The 19,926-nt window shown below is 52.6% G+C and overlaps 6 protein-coding genes across 6 annotated transcripts; 3 read left to right on the top strand and 3 right to left on the bottom strand.

Moving 5' to 3' along the window:
* Positions 1 to 2,697: 2,697 nt before the first annotated feature.
* J4E83_007376 (uncharacterized protein) lies at positions 2,698 to 7,951 on the bottom strand (the record flags this gene model as incomplete). Its single annotated transcript, XM_049334280.1, has 4 exons — positions 2,698 to 4,071; positions 4,122 to 4,323; positions 4,392 to 7,688; positions 7,740 to 7,951. 4 exons carry the CDS (start codon positions 7,949 to 7,951, stop codon positions 2,698 to 2,700), a joined length of 5,085 nt encoding a protein of 1,694 aa, XP_049186622.1.
* A 792-nt stretch (positions 7,952 to 8,743) lies between these two features.
* On the top strand, positions 8,744 to 10,369 carry J4E83_007375 (uncharacterized protein; the record flags this gene model as incomplete). The annotated part of the gene is made up of 2 exons (XM_049334279.1): positions 8,744 to 9,224; positions 9,282 to 10,369. 2 exons carry the CDS (start codon positions 8,744 to 8,746, stop codon positions 10,367 to 10,369), a joined length of 1,569 nt encoding a protein of 522 aa, XP_049186621.1.
* Positions 10,370 to 10,825: 456 nt separating this feature from the next.
* Positions 10,826 to 13,226, bottom strand: J4E83_007374 (uncharacterized protein; the record flags this gene model as incomplete). Its single annotated transcript, XM_049334278.1, is given in 2 exon segments — positions 10,826 to 13,171; positions 13,185 to 13,226. 2 exon segments carry the CDS (start codon positions 13,224 to 13,226, stop codon positions 10,826 to 10,828), a joined length of 2,388 nt encoding a protein of 795 aa, XP_049186620.1.
* A 688-nt stretch (positions 13,227 to 13,914) lies between these two features.
* On the bottom strand, positions 13,915 to 14,605 carry J4E83_007373 (uncharacterized protein; the record flags this gene model as incomplete). The annotated part of the gene is made up of 3 exons (XM_049334277.1): positions 13,915 to 14,106; positions 14,262 to 14,364; positions 14,421 to 14,605. 3 exons carry the CDS (start codon positions 14,603 to 14,605, stop codon positions 13,915 to 13,917), a joined length of 480 nt encoding a protein of 159 aa, XP_049186619.1.
* Positions 14,606 to 16,113: 1,508 nt separating this feature from the next.
* On the top strand, positions 16,114 to 17,808 carry J4E83_007372 (uncharacterized protein; the record flags this gene model as incomplete). The annotated part of the gene is made up of 4 exons (XM_049334276.1): positions 16,114 to 16,348; positions 16,402 to 17,035; positions 17,089 to 17,653; positions 17,704 to 17,808. 4 exons carry the CDS (start codon positions 16,114 to 16,116, stop codon positions 17,806 to 17,808), a joined length of 1,539 nt encoding a protein of 512 aa, XP_049186618.1.
* Positions 17,809 to 18,266: 458 nt separating this feature from the next.
* Positions 18,267 to 19,526, top strand: XYL1_3 (NAD(P)H-dependent D-xylose reductase (XR); the record flags this gene model as incomplete). Its single annotated transcript, XM_049334275.1, has 4 exons — positions 18,267 to 18,575; positions 18,641 to 18,797; positions 18,854 to 19,314; positions 19,383 to 19,526. The coding sequence occupies 4 exons, from the start codon at positions 18,267 to 18,269 to the stop codon at positions 19,524 to 19,526; spliced, it is 1,071 nt and encodes a 356-aa protein (XP_049186617.1).
* Between the last annotated feature and the right edge of the window lie 400 nt (positions 19,527 to 19,926).

Here is a 19,926-nt window from a genome sequence, read left to right as displayed (position 1 = left end):
ACTCGAGAGAGGCGACCAAAGGACGAAGCACGCGCGCGCGCACGCACGCAAGGTTTCCCACTTGCCATGTGGGTGCGTTGCATGCAGGTTTTACTGGTACTGCAGGTGTGTGGACATCTGGAACGCGCCCTTGTGGTGATAGGGTGGGCGGTAAAAGACACGAAAACAATAGCTCTTGCCGCCGTACTCGATTCACCTTGGGCGAAGCTAGCGAGGTCAGATGAGTGGCTTCTCCACTTGCAGTTCCAGGTTTCCCAAGTCGCTGCAGTATCAGTACTAGCCCAGAGAGAGAAAGAGAGCGAGAGAAATGAAACATGATAACCTACTATTCAAACTATGTTCTCTTGTGCACAATACCACATGTTGATCGCGATTGATTTTCGCGGCGGAACTAACCACGATGGGGTATGCAAAGGTATACTACACAAGATCCCTACACATAGAACCACACACCGCTCGGTCACGCCGGCCGGTGAGAGAGAGGGAATCAATCGAACGAGCCTCATCTGGTGGTCGGTCTGCCATTTGCTGTTTTGGCAGACCGCCTTGTGACGCGGACACGCATACCCGCCGTAAGAAGCCAATATTTCCCCAGATAACGCATGGCAATCTATATGCGCTTAGTCTGCCCAATCAACCTCCACTGGACGTTAGCCACCCTCGATGTAACAGGCCACGACCTTTCACCTTTCAATATTCTTCTTTTCTTCTTTTTTTTTTGCCTCGGCAGGAGCATGCAAACCACCTCGCCAATCATACCTGTATGCTGACGGACATGTCAATATTCGCCCCAGTATCTTTGTGGTGCTGCGCAACTACAATAGACAGGGCGGAAAAGGGCGCACGGTACGCTACCCGTTTGCCGCGTAGGTATGCAACGCAGCTGTCATGTCATGTCATGAGGGAAAAAAGCAAGCAAAGAAAGCTCAGGCCCAAAGGTTTCCCAAGGCTGCGTAACCTTCCCGCTTCTTCTAGCTCGGTATGGCGAGTTGGCCAGTGAAAAGGACGAGATGGGGTGCGCAGGGATGCCACAGGGGTGGGGTGGGCGCTTAACCAGGGCTGTGGAGACGGGTGGCGCTAGGTGGGCTTGGGGTCGCCGATTGCTCACGTTTGATCATGTGAAGGTGGGCAGGAATGGGGATGCGGATGAGGTTGCGCATGGAGCTATTGAGGTTTGCTAGGGTGGTATTTGGAGGTTGGAGTTGAGGCGGTGGAGGTAAATTGGAGAGTAGGTGTTTCTTGTTGATGAGGTAAGTGGGTGCTGCGCGTGCAAATAGATCAACGCACACACACACCAGCCACACGGGAGCAACGTTGATGATCGGAAAGGTAGCAGCAATCCCTCGCGGAGCAGCACGCCGCTAACCATGCTCTCACATCTATTTTCCATCTCCCCAATTTCCGTTCTTTCAGATACTTGGTTTCATGACCCCTCGTGTCAATAAATCCTTCCATACGCGACAGCACTGAACATACCGCCGGAACAGCGCCGAGCCGCGTCTCTTGCGCATAATCTTCCCTTTCGCTTTCGAACAAGACAAGCCCACATCCCCAGCGGCACCTGCCCTTTCCACACTGCCGCGGCTCAGAAATAGCAGAGAGAGGCGGTCTACGCCGTACGCGCTCCAGCGCGCTTGCTCTGACTCATGAGAAGTCGTGCCGCAAGAAGGGTCAGTCATCGGTGTGCCTTCATCCCCAGCGGCGTTGCGGCACAAAAGACCAGAGCGAAGGCCTTGGATGTGTCAGACGCGCTTAAATGGATTCCCAAGTCCATGGCTGAGGGGCGATGGATGTGGTGATTACCACGCCTCGTAGGCCGTTGGTCCCTTTGTGAATGAGGCACGGCGTCGTAGTGTGGTATTGGATTTGGAAACCAACTCTCCAGGGTTTGGATGGGAACCTTCGGGTATGGCTACCTGCCCGGAGACTTTTCTTGCATGTCTGCCTGGACAATCCAAACGGAGAAGACCGCTGCAACAGGCCTGTGTTACAAACTCTACGCTTGTTATGTTAACCTGCGATTAACAATTATAGCAGGGCGATGGGCGTTATGCATATTAATTACATAGCCTCCTCGTTGTGCATGCAAGCGGGAGGACTATCAAATTTGCCGTTGTAACTCAATCGTTATGCTTGCATGGAGATCGCTCCATCGTCATTTTATGGACTGTGCCTCGTGCTTGCAGATCGTTTCTTGCAGAACTAGTACCAAGATGGAGCCCGGCACATAGGGCTGGAAATTTGGCATCTCGCGGAAAATGAACGCCTGATGCTGCGGGTCGAGATCAGGCGGCCGAGTGGAGGCGATGAATTGCGCCTCGGCTGACTGAAGCGAAGGAAGAGGGCGGTTTATAGATCATGGGTCGTGATGCACGGTTTCTGTCTCTCGTACGTAAGTGGTGGGATGTTGGGCTGATACCGCGTTGGATTCCGATGATTGTGAGACAATGTCTGATGCTCGGAGTGAAGGAATGTATCCCGATTGAGAAGGAGTCCAAGAGAAAGTGCTATGCCTGTTGAAGCTCACAGACTTCGAGCGACTAGGACGGAAAGATCGCCAAAATATACAGCTCGATGCAAGATGACATGACATCAAGAATCGAAAGAGCCAAAGTTCAGAGTCTACTACTCTGCTATGAATACAACGTGAAGTCTAAAGACGGTCGAAAGTCCCATTTACGGAGCGTCGACCATGTCCTACATGCTCAAGTGCCCTCTGAGCTTCTCCAACACCCCAGCAACAACCTTCTCGTTCTTGCCTTCCTGCCTCTTACTCTCCCTTGTCGCAACCTTCTCCAACTGCTTGGCCACATCCTTGTTCTCTTCAGCCTGCCAATACGATTCCGAGCGTTCTACGAACCGAACGAAAGCTTCTAGCACAACTTCTTTCCCTTCCCAGCTCTTGCCACTAAGAGCCTTGTCTAGTACAGGCCAGATGACCTTCGCCGTAACGGGCTCGATCTTTTCGCTACCGACGGCGTTGGTGATTTGCAAGACACAGTCAGCAATGGTCTTGGCGGCTGTGTGTTTGATGGCCCACTGCCTGCTTTCTAGATGGGTTTCGGAGAGAGCGAGAATTTCTTTGAGGTAAAGAGAGACGGTGCGTGAACCTGCGACATGATCATCCCATGTCTCTGTGAAGCTCTTGCGTACTTGCTCTTCCGAGTCGTGCTTAGCCAGGAAGATGAATGGAAGCAGGTCTGACGCGAACGATGTGAAGCGGTCGGTAGCGTATGATGAGATGGCACGCATGATATCCGCGGCGAGTAGGCGGTTCCTGTCACTGTTTTCTTCAGACTCAAAGTACAGCTTGTGTACGAAGGTGACGGTGGCAACGATCTGTTTATCTGAAGCGAGGCGTGCAAGATAGCCAGCTGCAGCCGCATACGAGGAGCTGACGGTTTCATTGCGGTCGTTTATCTGCTTCTGAATCAACTTGAGGAAGCCGTCGGCGTACGGGTTGAATAAGAAGCGATGTCGTGTAGCCAGAGTGACCAGGACCCTCGAACATCCAACCTTTGACGGTAAACCAACTGCGTTTTTCATCGCAGCCTCAATGCGGGGCACAAGCGCTGCCATGGTGTCTGCGTCTGCAAGGTCAAGGCAGCGCTCCACGGATTCGGTCAATGGTGATGAGCGCACGTTTGCAAGTCGCATGTCGTCTATCTTTTGCTCCGTGAGGTTGTATTTGCTGGCGTTGAGATGTACGTAGTTGACGGCTTCGGGCTCCAAGCTACTGAGCAGTCCGAGCAGACGTTCCACGAGCTCCGGAACGTGGGGATTAAGTGTTTTGGCGTTGCTCTTCTTGACGATCTGAAGCAAGGTGTGCACTGAGAACATACGGACCTCTTCAGCCGAAGACTCCAAGCCACTGGTGGAGAAGAGGAAGGGTATGACACGTTCGAGCTGGATGGTTGCGGATTTGTTTGACGCATCACCGGCTTCGAGGGAACGAGTGAGTATGCCAGTGAGGACACGGGCGAGAGATGCTGCTGCGACGCGGACGGTTTCCTTGATGTCATCGAGAACCTTGAACGTCTTTCCCCAGATCGCGTCAAGATATTTCTCGTACTATTCGAAGTTATTAGTATGCTTATTGTGTTGTACTGCGATTTCCTTACCTTTTCAATGCTTCGTCCTTGTACGAGGTCCGCGATAGCTGCGCAAGAAGCCTGACGAACGCGCCACTCCTTCGTGAGTATGCTGACTAGAAGATCGTCCATTATTGCGTCAAAATGTTTGTCGATAGTCGCCGAGGAGTCCTTGACGAGCGCGTTCCAAATGTCGTTCATCGAGCGTTGCACATTCGTGTTTGGATCGAACCTGAGTCCATGTTAGAATATCATGTCGTCAGAATGTTCAGTAGGTGTCTACTAGGTCAGCGAACATACCGATATCGATAGAGCTTCGGGTAAAGCTTGGGATTTTGGGCCAGATATCCGTCGACACTTGAATCGGAGAAGATGTTACTCAGGCCAAAGCGACCAAAAGCGGCTCTGCTTGACCAGATGGAATTATTCGATGCCATTGACATGAAACGGTATACCAAACTTGAATCTCCAACCTCAGCTGCCAGGTTCAGAATATCCTTGTAAGTCGTGATGGACCCGTCTCCAGTGGGCAGCGCACCAGGCTCGAAAAGCTGAGTATCGTCCGTAACAGTACCAGCCATCTTGGACTTGTTGTCCGAGAAAGAGCCTACTAGATCGCGGACGAGGTCATCTTTGAGTTGGCGATCACCCTTCTCATACACCAATCCTAGTCCTCGCGAAGCTGCTTCCTGAACAACCTCATCGCGATCAGAGAGACAATTCTTAAACGCTACCTGGCATTGGCCAAGGTAACTCTGCATCTCGGGCTTGTGACCACAGTACTGTAGGAGACACAGTAACCATATCACAGAAGCTTTCTTCAATGAGGGTTTGGTCTGCACGCAACCCTTCAACGTCTTTTCCAAAACTGCCCCAAGCGTCTTCTCACGTTTAGGTCCAGATGGTGTCTGTAGGGGCGCATTCCATGGGTCTTGCGGTTGGTTGGGATGTAGAATGTCGAGTTCGGAAGTCAGAGCCTTCGAGTCCCAGCCACTGGCGAAGCAGCTTAGAGCTTCACCAACTGAAAAGTGTCCTTCCGGCTGACGGACCTCATGTAGCTCATATAGCTTGTCACCGATGGCCTTGTATTCTATAGCTTCCTCAGCTTCGGCTCCAGTCTCCTCTGTGATCATGGATAGATGGCCTAAAGCCATGATGGCACTGGTCGTGCCTGTCTTGGCGGAATCATATATTTGTTCGGCAATGTCTTCGACCTTTGCGTACTTGGACAGCAACGAGGGGGTGATAACGTAGAACAGACTGAGTTGATCGATGCAAGAGAAGGCTGCACCCTTCAAAGTCGCGTCCCGAGAGTCTTTCATGATCTCTACTACTGATTGTAACAGTTGTTGAATGGGATAATCATCAGTTATCGTTGCAGATACTGCTCCACTTCTCCAGAACGCTCTGCTGTAGTAGTAGCCAAGTGCTAATATGATGCCGCTTATCTGATTGATATCAGCACCGACAGCCGACTTCCAAGTGCTGAGCTTGTCGAAAAAGACTACTTGAGCGGACTGAAGAGCGTCTTGATCAATGCTATCGTGCGATGCTAGCAAGCCATACGCGTGGGCGGCGGCGAGTCGCCGCCCAGTGTTGTTAGCTATGATAGAGGGCTGCAAAGCGCGGAAGTCTCGGACAACGTTGGCTTGAACCCAGTGCTGCTGCGGTAGTAAAGATAGCATTCGCACGAAAGAAGTGCCAATGTCGCCAATGTCACTAACATCGTCTTTTGTGAGTCTGTCAAAACTGGCTCGTAATATCACTGCAAGCGATCGAGCGTGGGCTTTGTCTGCCGCATATGCACGGAACGCTTGCCGAGCGCGCATGTCCGTAGTCATCTGGGTATCAAGCTTCCTGTCCCAATCTTCCGGAATTTCTTCACCCATCTCTTTGTCATGTAGCGCAGACTGCATCGCGACGCTAGAACAGAAGCTAATGACAATCGGTAGAGCTCCAGGGTATTGCTGGTAGAAGTGTTGTATCTGTACAAGAGCATCCTCTGACTCGTCGATATCCATCGCGTCTTCGTCCTGCCCTTGCTGAACGATAATAAAGTTGACCAGCTTGTCGAAGTCCGGAAAGACCAATGTGCTTTGTTCGCGTTCGCCGGGTGGTGTATTGGACATTCTGAACCAGTATGGATCGAGACCACGTCGTCCTTCCTCTATGACCTCATGCCTTTCGGAAGCCCCTCCACTGACAGCGAGAATGTCGATCCATCGCGCCAGCACATCCTCATACGGAAGACAGCGGTTTGCAAATCGTGTCGCAACATAACGTGTGCTTCTTGTAAACCGATCTGAAGCTGGCGTGTTATGTTGATCTACAGACGCGTATCTAAGTAGTATCTGCCGGAACCTGGGCATGACAGAAGGATCGAAAGGTTTCGAAAATGCGCCGAGTACTGAAGATAAGGCTTCCTCTATACTGACAGCTACGTCCTTTCCTGCCGAATCCTCACGGAGAGATCGAAACAAGAACTCTAACAAGTCCAGGGATGGTTCTAGGAGTATCTTTTCGGGGGCAGCCTTCGCCAACAGTCCGATGGTCTCATAGCCATAGCCTCGTAGCTCCATATCTTGGTCATGATCTGGAGTTGGCCAGCCTTGATCTTGGATGAAGGCCCTCAGGTTCCCTACCAAACTTTCAGCAACCTGGGAAAGGTCGGAGGACTGTCCACGACGTGCAACGAAGTTGACTAGTGAGAAGATGGCTGAGCGAAACTTGGAAGCTTCCCTCCCTGCTGTCTTGTTTGTCGCATTCAGTTCTGGTGAGAGAAGGCCTTCTTCAACGAGCCTCGCTATTTGCCGTGGGTATGCAGTGCACCTGACAGATCTTGACAAGACGTTGAGTATCCTGATTTGTAGTGGTGTCTTTACGGGCAACGATCCAGTCGTCGAGCTCGAGCCAAAGTAGAGTTCGAACAGAGCTTCCACAACTTCTGGTTGTTCAAGATCCTTGGATAGCATTACACGTTTCAGAGTGTCCTCGCCAACCTCTGATATCCGGGAGTTGGTATCTGCAGATGCGAATAGTGCTGGCAAGAACTTTTCATCTTCCTTGAACAGCCCACTTGCCATGAAGCGCGTGACCAGGGCTTTTGTTTCAGTCAGATTTAGGCCTGCATCGGAGGTGGGATCCCAGGCATCTGGCTTGCCCTGTAGCGTCAAAAACTTGTAGTCTTCGACAGATAAACCCGGACAACGCAACGTGGCTTGGGCCTGAGGGTTACTCTCTCGCACGATGCTTAGCATGAGTAGTTTCCCAAACCATCTTGAGAGGAAGGCCGCATCGTCATCGGAAAGGCCCAAAGTTGACCTCAGCTCATCGTCCTCCTTGCTGCCGCGGAGGGGCAGTTTGAAATGGACCAGAAGACGTAGAATGAGATGTAGCAGCTGAGAAGCATGCTGTTCCGACTTTTCAAAGTCTTTGGCGATGCCTTGCAGCAGGATGGGAAGAAGCTCCAGTCGTTCGGCGACTGTAAGCCGCGATATGCCTTGCTGAATGTAAAGGATGTCGAAATGGCGTATGAGAGAGATGTCGGGATTCTCTTTATACTGCTTTAGAAGAGCACTCACAGGGAGCTTGATGTCTCTGCGACGTCATGTTAGTGCACCACTTTGTCGGGCGAGGATGAAAGCGTACTGTGACTTTATGCGGGTGTTGATGTGTTGGCAGATGGAGATGACCTTATTCCGCACAGCAACGCTATCTGAGCCGAGTTTGAGGAGTAGTGGAGAGAGATAGACTTTGAGTAAGTCCTCAAGCTTCTTCTCGGAGCTGGCAAGCGCAATGCGCATCTCGACTTTGCCCACCAGAGCAAGCTCTTTGGCTTCGGGGGTTTGTTCTGACGCCATGGCGCGATGTGATGTGATGGGACTATGGTAATGAGGGTGTTGGTCAACAAACGCGATCTTATGGCAGGCGCAGCAGGCAGAGGCGGATGGCGTGGCTCATGGGCCGTGGAAGGACTGGATGACCAAGCGATGCAGTGTCGTAGTGTACTGGGCCTCTCCGTCCGTGGTTGCCACATGTGGTGTCGGACATTCACAGCGACAGGGGTGGGCGCACGGGTACCGGGATGACGCAGTCGCACCTGCCTGCAACAATCGCATCGCGTCTTCGACGTGCTTCTGCCCACGTCGACGCCTGCTGCCTCTCTGCCACTCCTACAACACCGCCCGGCTAGCAATTCGCCGCCCTCCTAGCCCGTCCCATTGCCTTCGACCACCACCCCGCCGTGTACCCGCCAGCACGCCGGAGCCGCGCCTGTCACAAGCCGTCGACCGCACCTGCAATCACACTGGCACTCGACGCCCATAGCTCGCACTGTGTAGCCCCCTCACCGCCTCACAAAGCATCGCCCTACCCTGTGCACGCACCTCGATAGCCCTTGTCGGACGTTGATGGGTACTTAACTGCCCCACCACGGTTCTCTCTCGATTGCAGTCGCGACCGCCACACACAATTCTCGACACACGCCCGACCACGCAAACTTGCTACGCGAGCCAAACAGCGCCTTCGGAATAGCACGCCGCCCTCACAAAGGCTTCTGCAACCTGCCCCACAGGTTAAAGAGTCGTCTTTCCCTGCCCCAGCTCAGGACCACGCTCAAGCACCCAAAGTCGAACCCCACACAGCCGCCCAAGATGGACGACGAGAACGTCCTCAACTTCTGCGGCATCACTTCGTGCGACCCAGACAAGGCCGCCCAGTACCTGCGTCTCACCGATGGCAACTTGGAGCAGGCCATCCAACTCTTCTTCGACTCCCCCGGGCTCGCCGATGCCCCTTCTGCTCCCTCGCAGCCCTCGGCCGCCGCTTCCTCTGCACAGAACCCTATCAATGTCGACTCAGACGATGACATGGACTTCGACCCTGCGCCGCAAGGCACGACGCCACCCGCACGAGCACAGCCAGGCGTGGAAGACGACGAAGCCATGGCCCGGAGGTTACAAGAAGAGATGTACGGCGGTGGTGCGCCTGGAGGAGCTGGCTCTGATGAGGTCCGCGCGCCCATAGAGAGGAGGATGGAAACACTCGTTGCGCCGGGCTCGAACTGGGGGCCTGCTGAGGACGAGGAGGATCTCGATGCCATGGTCCAGGAGCAGCTGGCTCGTCGGCGGACAGGTATGCCGCACACCTCATATATACAATTCCCGGACTTTGCTGACCCATCGGATCAAGGCCGCGCAGGTATCTTCAACCAGCACACCACCCACACCAATGTCTGGGACAACGCGACCGATTCGAGCACTCGGCGACGCGAGCTTGCGACCGCGACGGGCGGTGCTTCCGAGCAGTCCTCCAAGATGAACATGCTCGCAGAGCTATTCCGCCCACCATTCGAGATTATGTACCAGGGATCCTGGGAAAAGGCGCGAGACATGGGCAAGGATGAGGAGAAGTGGCTACTCGTCAACATCCAAGATCCTGCAATCTTTGATTGCCAGCGCCTTAACAGGGACATCTGGAAGAACGAAGACATCAAAGCGACGGTACGAGAGAACTTCATCTTTATGCAATATGCAAAGGACGACCAGCGTGGACAGCAGTACATGAACTACTACTTCCACGCCCGCGACAGCTCCGACGCCTACCCTCACATCGCCATCGTCGATCCCCGAACGGGTGAGCAAGTCAAGGTCTGGTCCGGCCCACCGATACCCGAGCCAGTCGAGTTCCATGCTCAGCTCCACGAGTTCCTTGATCGCTACAGCCTCAACGTCAACGCGAAGAACCCCGTAGCCAAGCGGAAGTCTGAGTCTAAGAAAAAGGACGTAGGCCGCATGACTGAGGAGGAGATGCTAGAGATGGCACTACAAAACAGCATGGACAACGGCAAGGGACCAAAGGATGATGACCCAGATGCTCTTACCAAATCTACGGACAACATCAAGGGCAAGGGCAGGGCCGAAGAAGCCGCCCCGGAACCCGAAGCCGAGCCCGAGGCAGCTCCTTCAAATCCCGTCTTCGCCGCTATCTCTGCACATGCTCCCCACACCGAGCCGACCGTCACCGACCCCAAAGTCACGACCCGCATCCAATTCCGTGGGCCGTCAGGACGCCCAATCGTGCGCCGCTTCAACCTCTCAGATCCTGTGCGCCGCGTCTACGAGTGGATCAAGTCCGACGTACCCTGGGAAGGCAAGCAAGGAGCTGAGTTCGATCTGGCGTTCATGGGCAAGAACCTCCTCGACCACGTCGACGACACAATTGAAGTCGCTGGACTCAAGGGTGCAAGCGTGATGGTAGAGTTCTTGGACAATGAGTAGCCCAGACAGCCCAACGGCTGCGCTGCACCGCACGACGGTGCTACTTACAACGTATAGGCGTACAAGAGACATGAGTAACGAATACGTAGTTAGATGTTTCCATGCATCACCGCTTGGAAGACATACCTGGGGTCTTTAGATCTTCTTACATTGCCGCCACGGACCCGTGTGCGGCCAAATACCCTTGCATTCTTTGGGCACTTAATGGGTGGTCGTGTCAGTCCCAGTATTGAATTCCATCAGTACTTTATGAAAAGTTTCTCTGACCACTGATATACGTGCGTGGCATGACATCTCAGAAAGTATGTGTGAAGGTGAGAATACGTTGAATTGTCACACGCTTCCGACATGAGACATGTCTAGCTATCCATCGCGGAATGCGCATCTTCGCCGATGTTGCTCTGTATTCCAGTGCGCATCATCCGTGCCTACGCCATCAGGCGATGAAATGTCAACTCACCATCGATACAAACCCCCACTTATATCACCATCTTCCTCACCAACCTTCATGGTCTCGTCCGAAGAGTATTCGTAATCTGTATCGCTCTCTTCATCATCTTTCTCATCAACCTTCATGGTCTCGTCCCAAGGGTATACGTGATCTGTATCGCCCTCTTCCTCATCAACATTCATGGTCTCCTCTGAAAAATGTTCGTGATCTGTATCGCCCTCTGCATCAGCATCTGTACCCACATCCTCGTCGTCGCCACAGTCGAAGTCGACGTCTTCGAGCTCTGCATCGCTATCGTTTCCATCCCAGGCATCTTCTTCTTTCGAGATGAAGAGATCATGCTTCGTTCCTTGAGTAGCCTTGTCGACGTCACTTTCTCCTTTCTCGACATCTCGCATGCTGACAAACGATGGTGGGTTCATCTTCCCCTTCTTGTTCCCTTCTTGGTCCAATTCCATGGATTTTCGCTTCTTGTGCGGCTTGGGTTGTGGGGGGTCGTGTTCATCATCGCCGAGCCCAGAGTCGTGGTTACTGTTTGTTGGACTATCATTGCCGAGGGTGGGTGGGTAGTTGTCAATTGACTCCGGTACAGGAGGTTTTGCTGTCTGCTTGGACAGTTCAATCGCAGCTTTGATACCGTCCCACTCTCCTTCCGCATACCCCGCGTCTGCTGCATCGGCAACTGTTCCTCCTACTTCGCCATTGAGTTGAGCATTCAGTGATAGTGCGTAAGCTAGGTCCCTCTCTTGCTGGGCTTCGCGCTCTTCTTCGGTCAGTTTGGCGACTAAATCGGCATTTGCAGTCTGGATCGATGCGAACGCCTTCTGGGCATCATCGGACGCTTCAGTCGAGGTCGTGGCATCGTGGCATTCCAGATCTCCTGGTCGTACGTATTCAGGTCTTTCTCTTTCAGGAACGCCACGGATGGGGTCGGGGTTGTTGAACCAGTGTTCAGTACCGTAGTACTGTATTTGTAGTCTGATTCTCATAGCTCGGTACGCTTGCCATTGACTCTCGGGTACCGGCTGTTCTTCTGCTACTGGTGTAAGAACATTACCATGGGGGTCTAAGTGGACGACTCGACCATCGTGGGAGCGACCTAAGAGCGTCTTCGATGTGGTTACTTCCGGAAGTGTTGGCGTGGTCTTCAGACTGCCGCTGACCTTTCCCGTCCCCCTTTGCTTGTCCCGGCTTTGATCTGCTTGCATCATGCTCTGCAGCATTTTGTGATTCGCACGCTTGTCTGTCTGTCGCTCCAATATTCCCATGGGCGTAAAGACAGGATCATTGATAGGCTTGAAAGTTCGCCTATTATTGCTCGTCGAGTTACCAGTCGGGGTAGGACTCATCGTAGCTTCACCGGGAGGAGGAATGCCAGACTCAAGACTCATCTTCGAGCCAGCCTCCAGCTGTGGATCGGGCGATGCGGGTCGATTTGCGTCATCCTCCTCTTCGTAGTACATGTTCACGGCGTCGATCACGTTGTAATTGAACTGTTCCAGCCAATTCTGGGCATCTTCAAAGTCGATGTCCACGCGCTCGCGAAATTCTTGTATCGCCTTAAAACTAATCTGACTTCTTGTTGTTCCTTCGTCGGTCGTACGCGGAGCTGCAGTCGTGTCTTGTGTGGGCAGCTTCTCGTCGCTTGAAGGCGTACTCTGAACAAGCCTTCGCGACGACTTGGGGGATGCAACCGTGTCAGATACATCGATAGGCTGCGCAAGTTCGTCTTTTATCTTCCTGACCAGATTGTCCCTCTCTGCAGTCGCTGGGACTAATGCTTCTGCGACATGCTCTTTGTCTTCGGCTGTGTCATCGCTATCATCACTTTCGTTCAGAATAGCAAGATCATCGAGAACTTTATAAAATCGGGCCATAAGGTCTCGCTGCTTAGCAGTGAGTGAGTTGTGTCCTTGTCGCCGGCGCCGGCCATACAGTTCGTTCTTCAGAAAGTCGTAAACCTCATCGTCGGTGTACTTTTTCTGGAGCAATTTGACGGTTTGATCAATAGCGGCTCTTTGTACTTGGTGGTGCCGACCCGCGCTGATGGCATTTACGCCCAAGATTTCCTCAGGCGTGTCGTCCCTCAGCCTGCTGGCATCTCCCACCAGCTTCTCGAGTTTTTGGAAGTCTTCGTTATCGAACCGCATCTTGCTGAACGCCAATCGCGCTGTTTCAAACATGTAGCGCCAGCGAATCTTCTCAGCCCTTGTGGGAGTTTCTTCAAACTTCCCGCATTGCTTCGGTACCTTTTTGAAAGTGGACCAGCATATTCGTTGGGATTCTTCGTCTTCTACAGTGAGTTCTTGCCCGAGGAGCGATATGAACGAAGCAAGAATGGGCCCGTTGTACTATAAGTCATACGTTCAGCTGGGTGTTGGTCGTAAGTAATAGCTGGTCCAACATACCGCTGTCGCGCCATGTACATCAGAATGAAACTTCGCGAGGTTTGCGCTTCCGTGTATGCAGTACGCAAAGTCTAAGCCGGTAACAGAAAAGTGCCGGATGTAAACGATGCAGCATGTGTCTTTCTCATTGACTTTCTTCTTCAAGGACAAATCGTATGCCTCGATCTCGTCGCTACGGTAGGGTGAGTAAAACCACTCTGTACGTAGTCTCTTGAAGCTGTTCGATTCGCATCTCAGTGTCCTATGCACGTCAGTTATGCGCTTGTAAATGTAGCAGCAGTATTACGCGTGGATATATATCTTGCACCTCGTCTAGAGGAATGCTTCATCAGTCTTCCGTGCTGTTGTTAGCGGGGTAGGAAGGTTGTTGCTAAACATTGGTGTCGCCATCGTGTTTGGCGGTGTCGTTGTTGTTGTAAGAATATCTTGGTGAGCGTGAGCGATAGTGACACTGCGATGATTGTGATGAGATAACTATGCAGGACAACAGTAGTGAGGTGAAACCTCGGACGACAGTGTTGACGCGAGAGGAAGCCGACCGTGGAAGCCAGGGCCTCGCAAGTTGGGCAGCCGCATACACGTGGTCAAAACTCTTGGCTGTACTGCAAGTGGTGAGGAAGGTATAAACAGCATTGGTGCGCTAGATAATGGCGGCAACGACCAAGTTTCACCCCACATCGCAACCCTCAATGCTCCTCCATGATCTTTTCATCTCCGATCCGCTGGGTGAAGGTGACTGTTCTGTCCTTGATCCTCCAGACCCCGCTCGCACCGCGCACACCATCACAGTCGCCGTTCTTCGCTTCCAGCATTACCATGTCGTCCACGTACTTGCCATACGCGCATAGCATCTTGCCCTCGTGAGGGCCTTGGCCGAACTGCAAGACTCAGCATCTAGTCCTGATAATCCGGGTACGAAATGATCATGTACGGCAAGCTAAGTCATGGCGCGACTCGAATGCTTTGACGGGCTTTCAAGGCATACCGGTTGCTTCTGCAAGGTGAGAGTAAGGACTGAATTCTGGCGACTTACGTGTACACCCTGAAAGTAAGTTACAGCTCGTGCCGTCTGCGCATCGGATCTGAATGTGATGGTTTGCGTCGTGAGGTTGTGATGTGTGCGGACTGGTCCAAGGCTGTGTACTGTTAGGCTTTGTATTCTTGCTTGTCAACATGCAAGTGATGACCCTACCGGTTCTTGATCGCATCCTTCACCTCATCAAGGCTCTTCATAGCTTCATTGAAAGGGTAGCTGGCTTCGACATCGGATATGAAAACCTTCCCCAGCAGATCAAAGTCCTTCAAATCTAACGCCTGGCAATATCGCGATACGACATTCTTGATGGCCAAAACATCGAGTGGGTTAACGTCAGACATGACGGACGGCGATTCAATTCTCAATCCATGGATGGGGAAGTGTTCTAAGGTTATAACCTGCTTCTCTCGGAACCCCGCCCCAGAGAGCCGGACCCTGATGGAGGGCGGTAGAGTGAGGTTCTCCTTCTGGTTCAGTACCAAGCATCATTACAGGATAGTCGATGCAATCGCGGCCCAGACGTCCTGTCCCTGCGTGTCGTCGCATCGTCACATCACCCTACCATGGAAACATGACGGGAAATATTCACACGATACCTTGAAGCACGTGTAGCTCGCAGGGCGGATCGTCATGTCGCCGCGTGTGTTTAACACAAGATTACGACAGGTAGGAACCTTTTGGAAGATTGCGCATATCTGCCGTTCAGGCACAGGGTTGCCGTCAGTCAGCACATGTCGGCAGCGAAGCAGGGGGCGGAGTGCGAACAAGAAGGACGGAGGGCATGCGATCAGCTCTGATTGGCTGAGACAGCCCACTTACCCCATACGGCAGGTTTAGAGAGACTGTGGATTACGGCGCCACAAATTGAGTCAACATTGATTTCCACCCAACATGATTTCCCCTCCAACATGCGCTTGACATCAATTTCACCCAGACATCCAACCAAATCTGTGATGATCTCCCAACTGATTTTGGGCGATAAGGAATGTTGTATCGCGAGCGTTCCCTGTAGCGAGAAGGTCCTGCAGGAAGTGGCTGGCCAGCACTCAGTCTCTTGATGCCTCCCCGGGCCCGATCCTGTTCCCTCAAGATTGCTGGATTTGACGGCGCTGGCAAGACCTACCTGGTTGGGAAGGTTGAATGACGTAATAGTGTTGAGGGACTTCCCATCGTGCACGGCAACTTTCTCGATTCTACAACTCTATCCTTTTCGCTGCATCATGCATGTACGCCTATCAATTTTTCATGCAAAGTGCCTACGAGACATGCCAGATCCGATGATTACTGAGGCTCGCCCTGGTCCTCCCAGACGCGTGATTCCTCCCGTTAGGATTCTCGCATGCCGCGTGCATATTGCCACGGCCACCCCTCCACATAGCCCTGGAGATCAACGCGCATTCGCCTCGACTTTCTTTCACCTTCTTGTAATGCTTGTAGCTAAGCAACTAAGTGCGTTCCGTAAGCAGCTTTTTGATTACTTCGCAGCTGTCCATGTGGGTGATTGTCCTCGTTCGGCGAATGCGCTGTATACGTTCACACGCGCCGAGCGTAGGCATCCACCACGGCGCCAGCACGACAGGCTTCCCCACCATCGCAACTGCAGCCATGAACACATACCAGACGCATGCGTCCCATGCGCTTGTATATCGCATGCGAGCATGGTGTGAGCTCCGCTGGGTACCCCTCACGAAAGGCAGCCGATATGGAGCCAATCTACGCTGGGCGTGGAAGCGCTTTGTTAAGCACCTGGGCAACATAAATACTGTTGGTGCCTTGTTCTATCTCCATCTCTCAATCTTAATCCTGAGGTCCTATTCACTACGAGGTCTACTGGCAAGCCGTGCGCACAATGGCGATCTTTGATACAGCAGCCCTCGCCGCAAAGGCTGTGAACGCCGGTCTTGCTACGTTTGTGATTCTCTTTACAGCAATTTTGGGTCGCATATTCTACATGCAGAAGCTGCATCCTCTTTCAAAGTTCCCGGGACCGTGGTATGCGACTTCGTTCTCCGTCGTGGGTGCCATAATCTCTGTGTTGCACAGAGAGCCTCAGTTCTTTATGTACCTGGTAGAGAAGTACGGAAGTAGGCGACCCTCTCATCTTCATGTGCGACTGCAGCTTCTGACATTGACGCAGCGGACCGCCCAATACGCATATCCCCCACGATGTTGCTCTTTCCCAAGCCGTCCGCCCTCAAAGACATCTATCGGGACCCACAGTGCAACACTAGGGCTGGCATGTACGACAGTGGAGCCTTGGGACCTCCGCATCTGGTTTCCACGATAGATGGTGAAAAGCACCGTGTCTTGCGCAAGGCTCTATCGAACGCACCATGGTCCATCGGCCCGCTGAAGAACGCATGGGAGCCTCGCTTCGATAGCCACGTTTCCCTGCTCGTTGAGAAGCTGAGAGAACATGCTGAGGCCGAGCGCACCATCTGTCTTTCTGATAAGGTCGCCGAATTTGCAGCCGATATCCTCAGCATAATCTCGTTCACGCAGCCCTTCGGCAGTGTTGAGAACCAGCGCGATGAGAAATACTTGTTGACCAATTGGCGCAAAGGTTTGACATTCTTCGGCTTCTCGGGAAGGTTTCGATTCTTGCGGGAGCGAATCCTGCGACTGCCTATTCTAGGGGTCTGGCTGTTACCGACTACCTCTAATGACTACGGGATGGGCTGGTTGATGGGCGAGGCAGACCGCCAGGTCACCGTGCGAGAGCAGCAAAACAAAGAGAAGCCATATGATGGAAGGCCAGACTTCCTACAGCAGTAAGCATATTCAATGTTCCTTTAGGCATTGTCTTCGTACTTATTGCATCCAGCTGTCTCGACGCCCGTTTTTCAGATGGCTCACCACTGACCCCGACGCAAAAGCGTGCCCATGTCACGCTTCTTTACCAAGCTGGAGCAGACACAACTGGCACAGCAATGGGTTGCATTCTCCGACTCATATTGTCAGACCCGTCTACTCTCGCACGTGTTCGCGCAGAGCTCGATGCAGCAGATTCAGCAGGCCTTCTATCAACTCCAATCCGTTATGATGAAACCCTCCAGCATCTGCCGTTCTTCATTGCATGCATCAAGGAGGGACTTCGCCTTTTCCCACCGGCCCCCAATCTGTTCCCTAGGGTGACACCAAAGGGTGGCAAAGTCGTTGATGGACACTATGTGCCTGGCGGAATGGATGTCACTTGCCAAGCGTACGTCGTGCAGCGAGACAAGGGCTTCTACGGGAAGGATGCTGAAGACTTCAAGCCTGAGAGATGGATGCAAGGTGAGAAGAGAAACTTCGAGCTGGAAGCAGCTCAGTTCACGTTCGGGGTTGGACCGAGGATGTGTCTGGGTAAAGATGTCGCAAAGTTGGAGATGTACAAGCTGTTGCCGGAGGTAAGTTTTTCCTGAAATAGATCTCGCGATGTTTCTTGCTAACTTGAAAGATTATTCGTCGGTTCGACATCCAGATCAACAAATCCGGCAGATATGTCGTCGACGGCGGTGTGGCGTACAACGTCGACTTTCTGGTTGAATTGGCGGTCAGGTAATAAGTATAGTAAACCCCGGGTATATTCACGATGATGTTCAGGTACATCTCGCATGTCCACGACTTTACCGTGAGGAGTACCGAACATGTGCCGAGCGGGTAAAGAGGCTAAAGGGCCATGCTCGAAGAATCCCTTCCCCCGCACACTTAGCAGATACCAAGCCCATCGACCCTGCTTGACATAAACGATCTTTAATTTCTCCGATATGTCTTACATGGTGCACATGCGCTCTACACCGGGTACATTCTTGAGCCAGATCTGCCCAGTATGACCGACACTATGGAAGCTAGCTGTACGGGTGTAGTACTCTAAGAGACACATGTCAAGACGGGTATTTGCATCGTACTTTGAGATCATCAGATAGAAAACCCGGTTGGCATCGTATAACATCCGGGTCGCAGATGAGATATATAGAGCCACCCGAGTCTTCACCATGGAAGTCACGGCCAATACCCAACATGCATTTCTCTACCCTCAGCACCGTTCTGGCTCTGGCCACCATCGCCACATGCACGCCTCTCGGCCCTCGCCAGCAGACAGCTACAGCGCTTGATGCGGCCATGAAAGCGCGAGGCCGTTCCTACATCGGCACTTCTTTGACCATCCGCAATGACAACACCGAGCAGAACATCATCCGCAGTGCGGAATTCGGTTCCATTACGCCTGAGAATGCTATGAAGTGGGATGCCACAGAGCCCAATCGGGGCCAGTTCAACTGGGGACAGGCAGATGCTGTTGCGAACTTTGCGACCCAGAACGGAAAGCAGGTAGGATATCCATCATAGCACCGCAGGTAAACACTGGCAGTGATATGAGCTAACAGGTACAATAGATGCGCTGCCATACATTAGTCTGGTACAGTCAGTTGCCAGGCTGGGTAAACCAAATCAACAACAACGCCACCTTGATGGGCGTAATGGAGAACCACATCAAGCAAGTCATGGGAAGATACAAGGGGAAATGTACCCACTGGGACATCGTCAACGAAGGTACAAACACTACGTGAGAGCAAGAGACATGAACCCAGCTGACGTACTACCAACAGCCCTCAACGAAGACGGCACAAACAGAGACAACGTCTTCCTCCGCGTAATCGGCGAACAATACCTCCCCATCGCCTTCCGCATGGCCGCTGCCGCCGACCCAACCACCAAACTCTACTACAACGACTACAATCTCGAATACGGCTCGGCCAAGCACCAAGGTGCCCTCCGCATCGTCAAGCTCGTGCAATCCTGGGGCGTCAAGATCGACGGCGTGGGTCTGCAGGGCCATGTAGTCTCTGAGCCTACAGGCACCCAGAGCGACATTACGCCCAGCACAGCGGTGTTGACCAAGGTACTTCAGGATTACGCTGATCTTGGTGTTGATGTTGCGTACACCGAGTTGGACGTACGATCTCGTACGCCGAGTAACTCGCAGAAGTTGACGGATGCGGCGGCGGCTTGGGCGAGGATTGCCCAAAGTTGTATTAACGTGCAACGCTGTGTCGGCATGACCATCTGGGTAAGTTTCAGCTATTTCACCCTTCATCTACCATGGCTTGAGTATGTGTGCTGACTTGTCGTGATCAGGGCGTTGCGGATAAGTATTCCTGGGTTCCTGGCACCTTCAACGGTGAGGGATCTGCATTGCTCTGGACGGACAACTTCCAGAAGAAGCCTGCTTACACAGCTTTCTTGGATGTGTTGAACGGAAAGAACACGACGCAGACGTAAGCGCCCTTTGTTACTGGAATTGAGCAGAAGGGTATCGAGAGTTTACCTGTCAATGAGAAGGAGTGGGTTGCACGCCTGTTTACTTTCAGTTTCCAAATCCTCTTCTACTGAATACAATTCCGTTCAATTTCAACGTGCCTTCTCCATACTCATCTCTATCTTCTCTTACTGTCCGATATCTGCTCGCCACCTCCTTCTAAGCCTTCTTTCCCACCAAACGGTCAAAGTGCTCGAAGCAGAATTTCCCTCCGACAAAGCACGTCGCTACCCACTTCAACCAGGCCACGCTTAAGAAACCAACACCATGCTCTTTCAACCTCTTCATGAACATGAGTGTCTCGACTGCATGTGCGCCATAGAGGAAGTAGAACAACCCAGTCTGAATCCATCGTCCGGCTGT

This window comes from Alternaria metachromatica, assembly GCF_023757995.1.
Source record: "Alternaria metachromatica strain BMP 0045 chromosome Unknown scaffold_18, whole genome shotgun sequence".
NCBI classification, from domain to species: domain Eukaryota; kingdom Fungi; phylum Ascomycota; class Dothideomycetes; order Pleosporales; family Pleosporaceae; genus Alternaria; species Alternaria metachromatica.
This window is presented reverse-complemented; position numbering and strand designations above follow the sequence as displayed.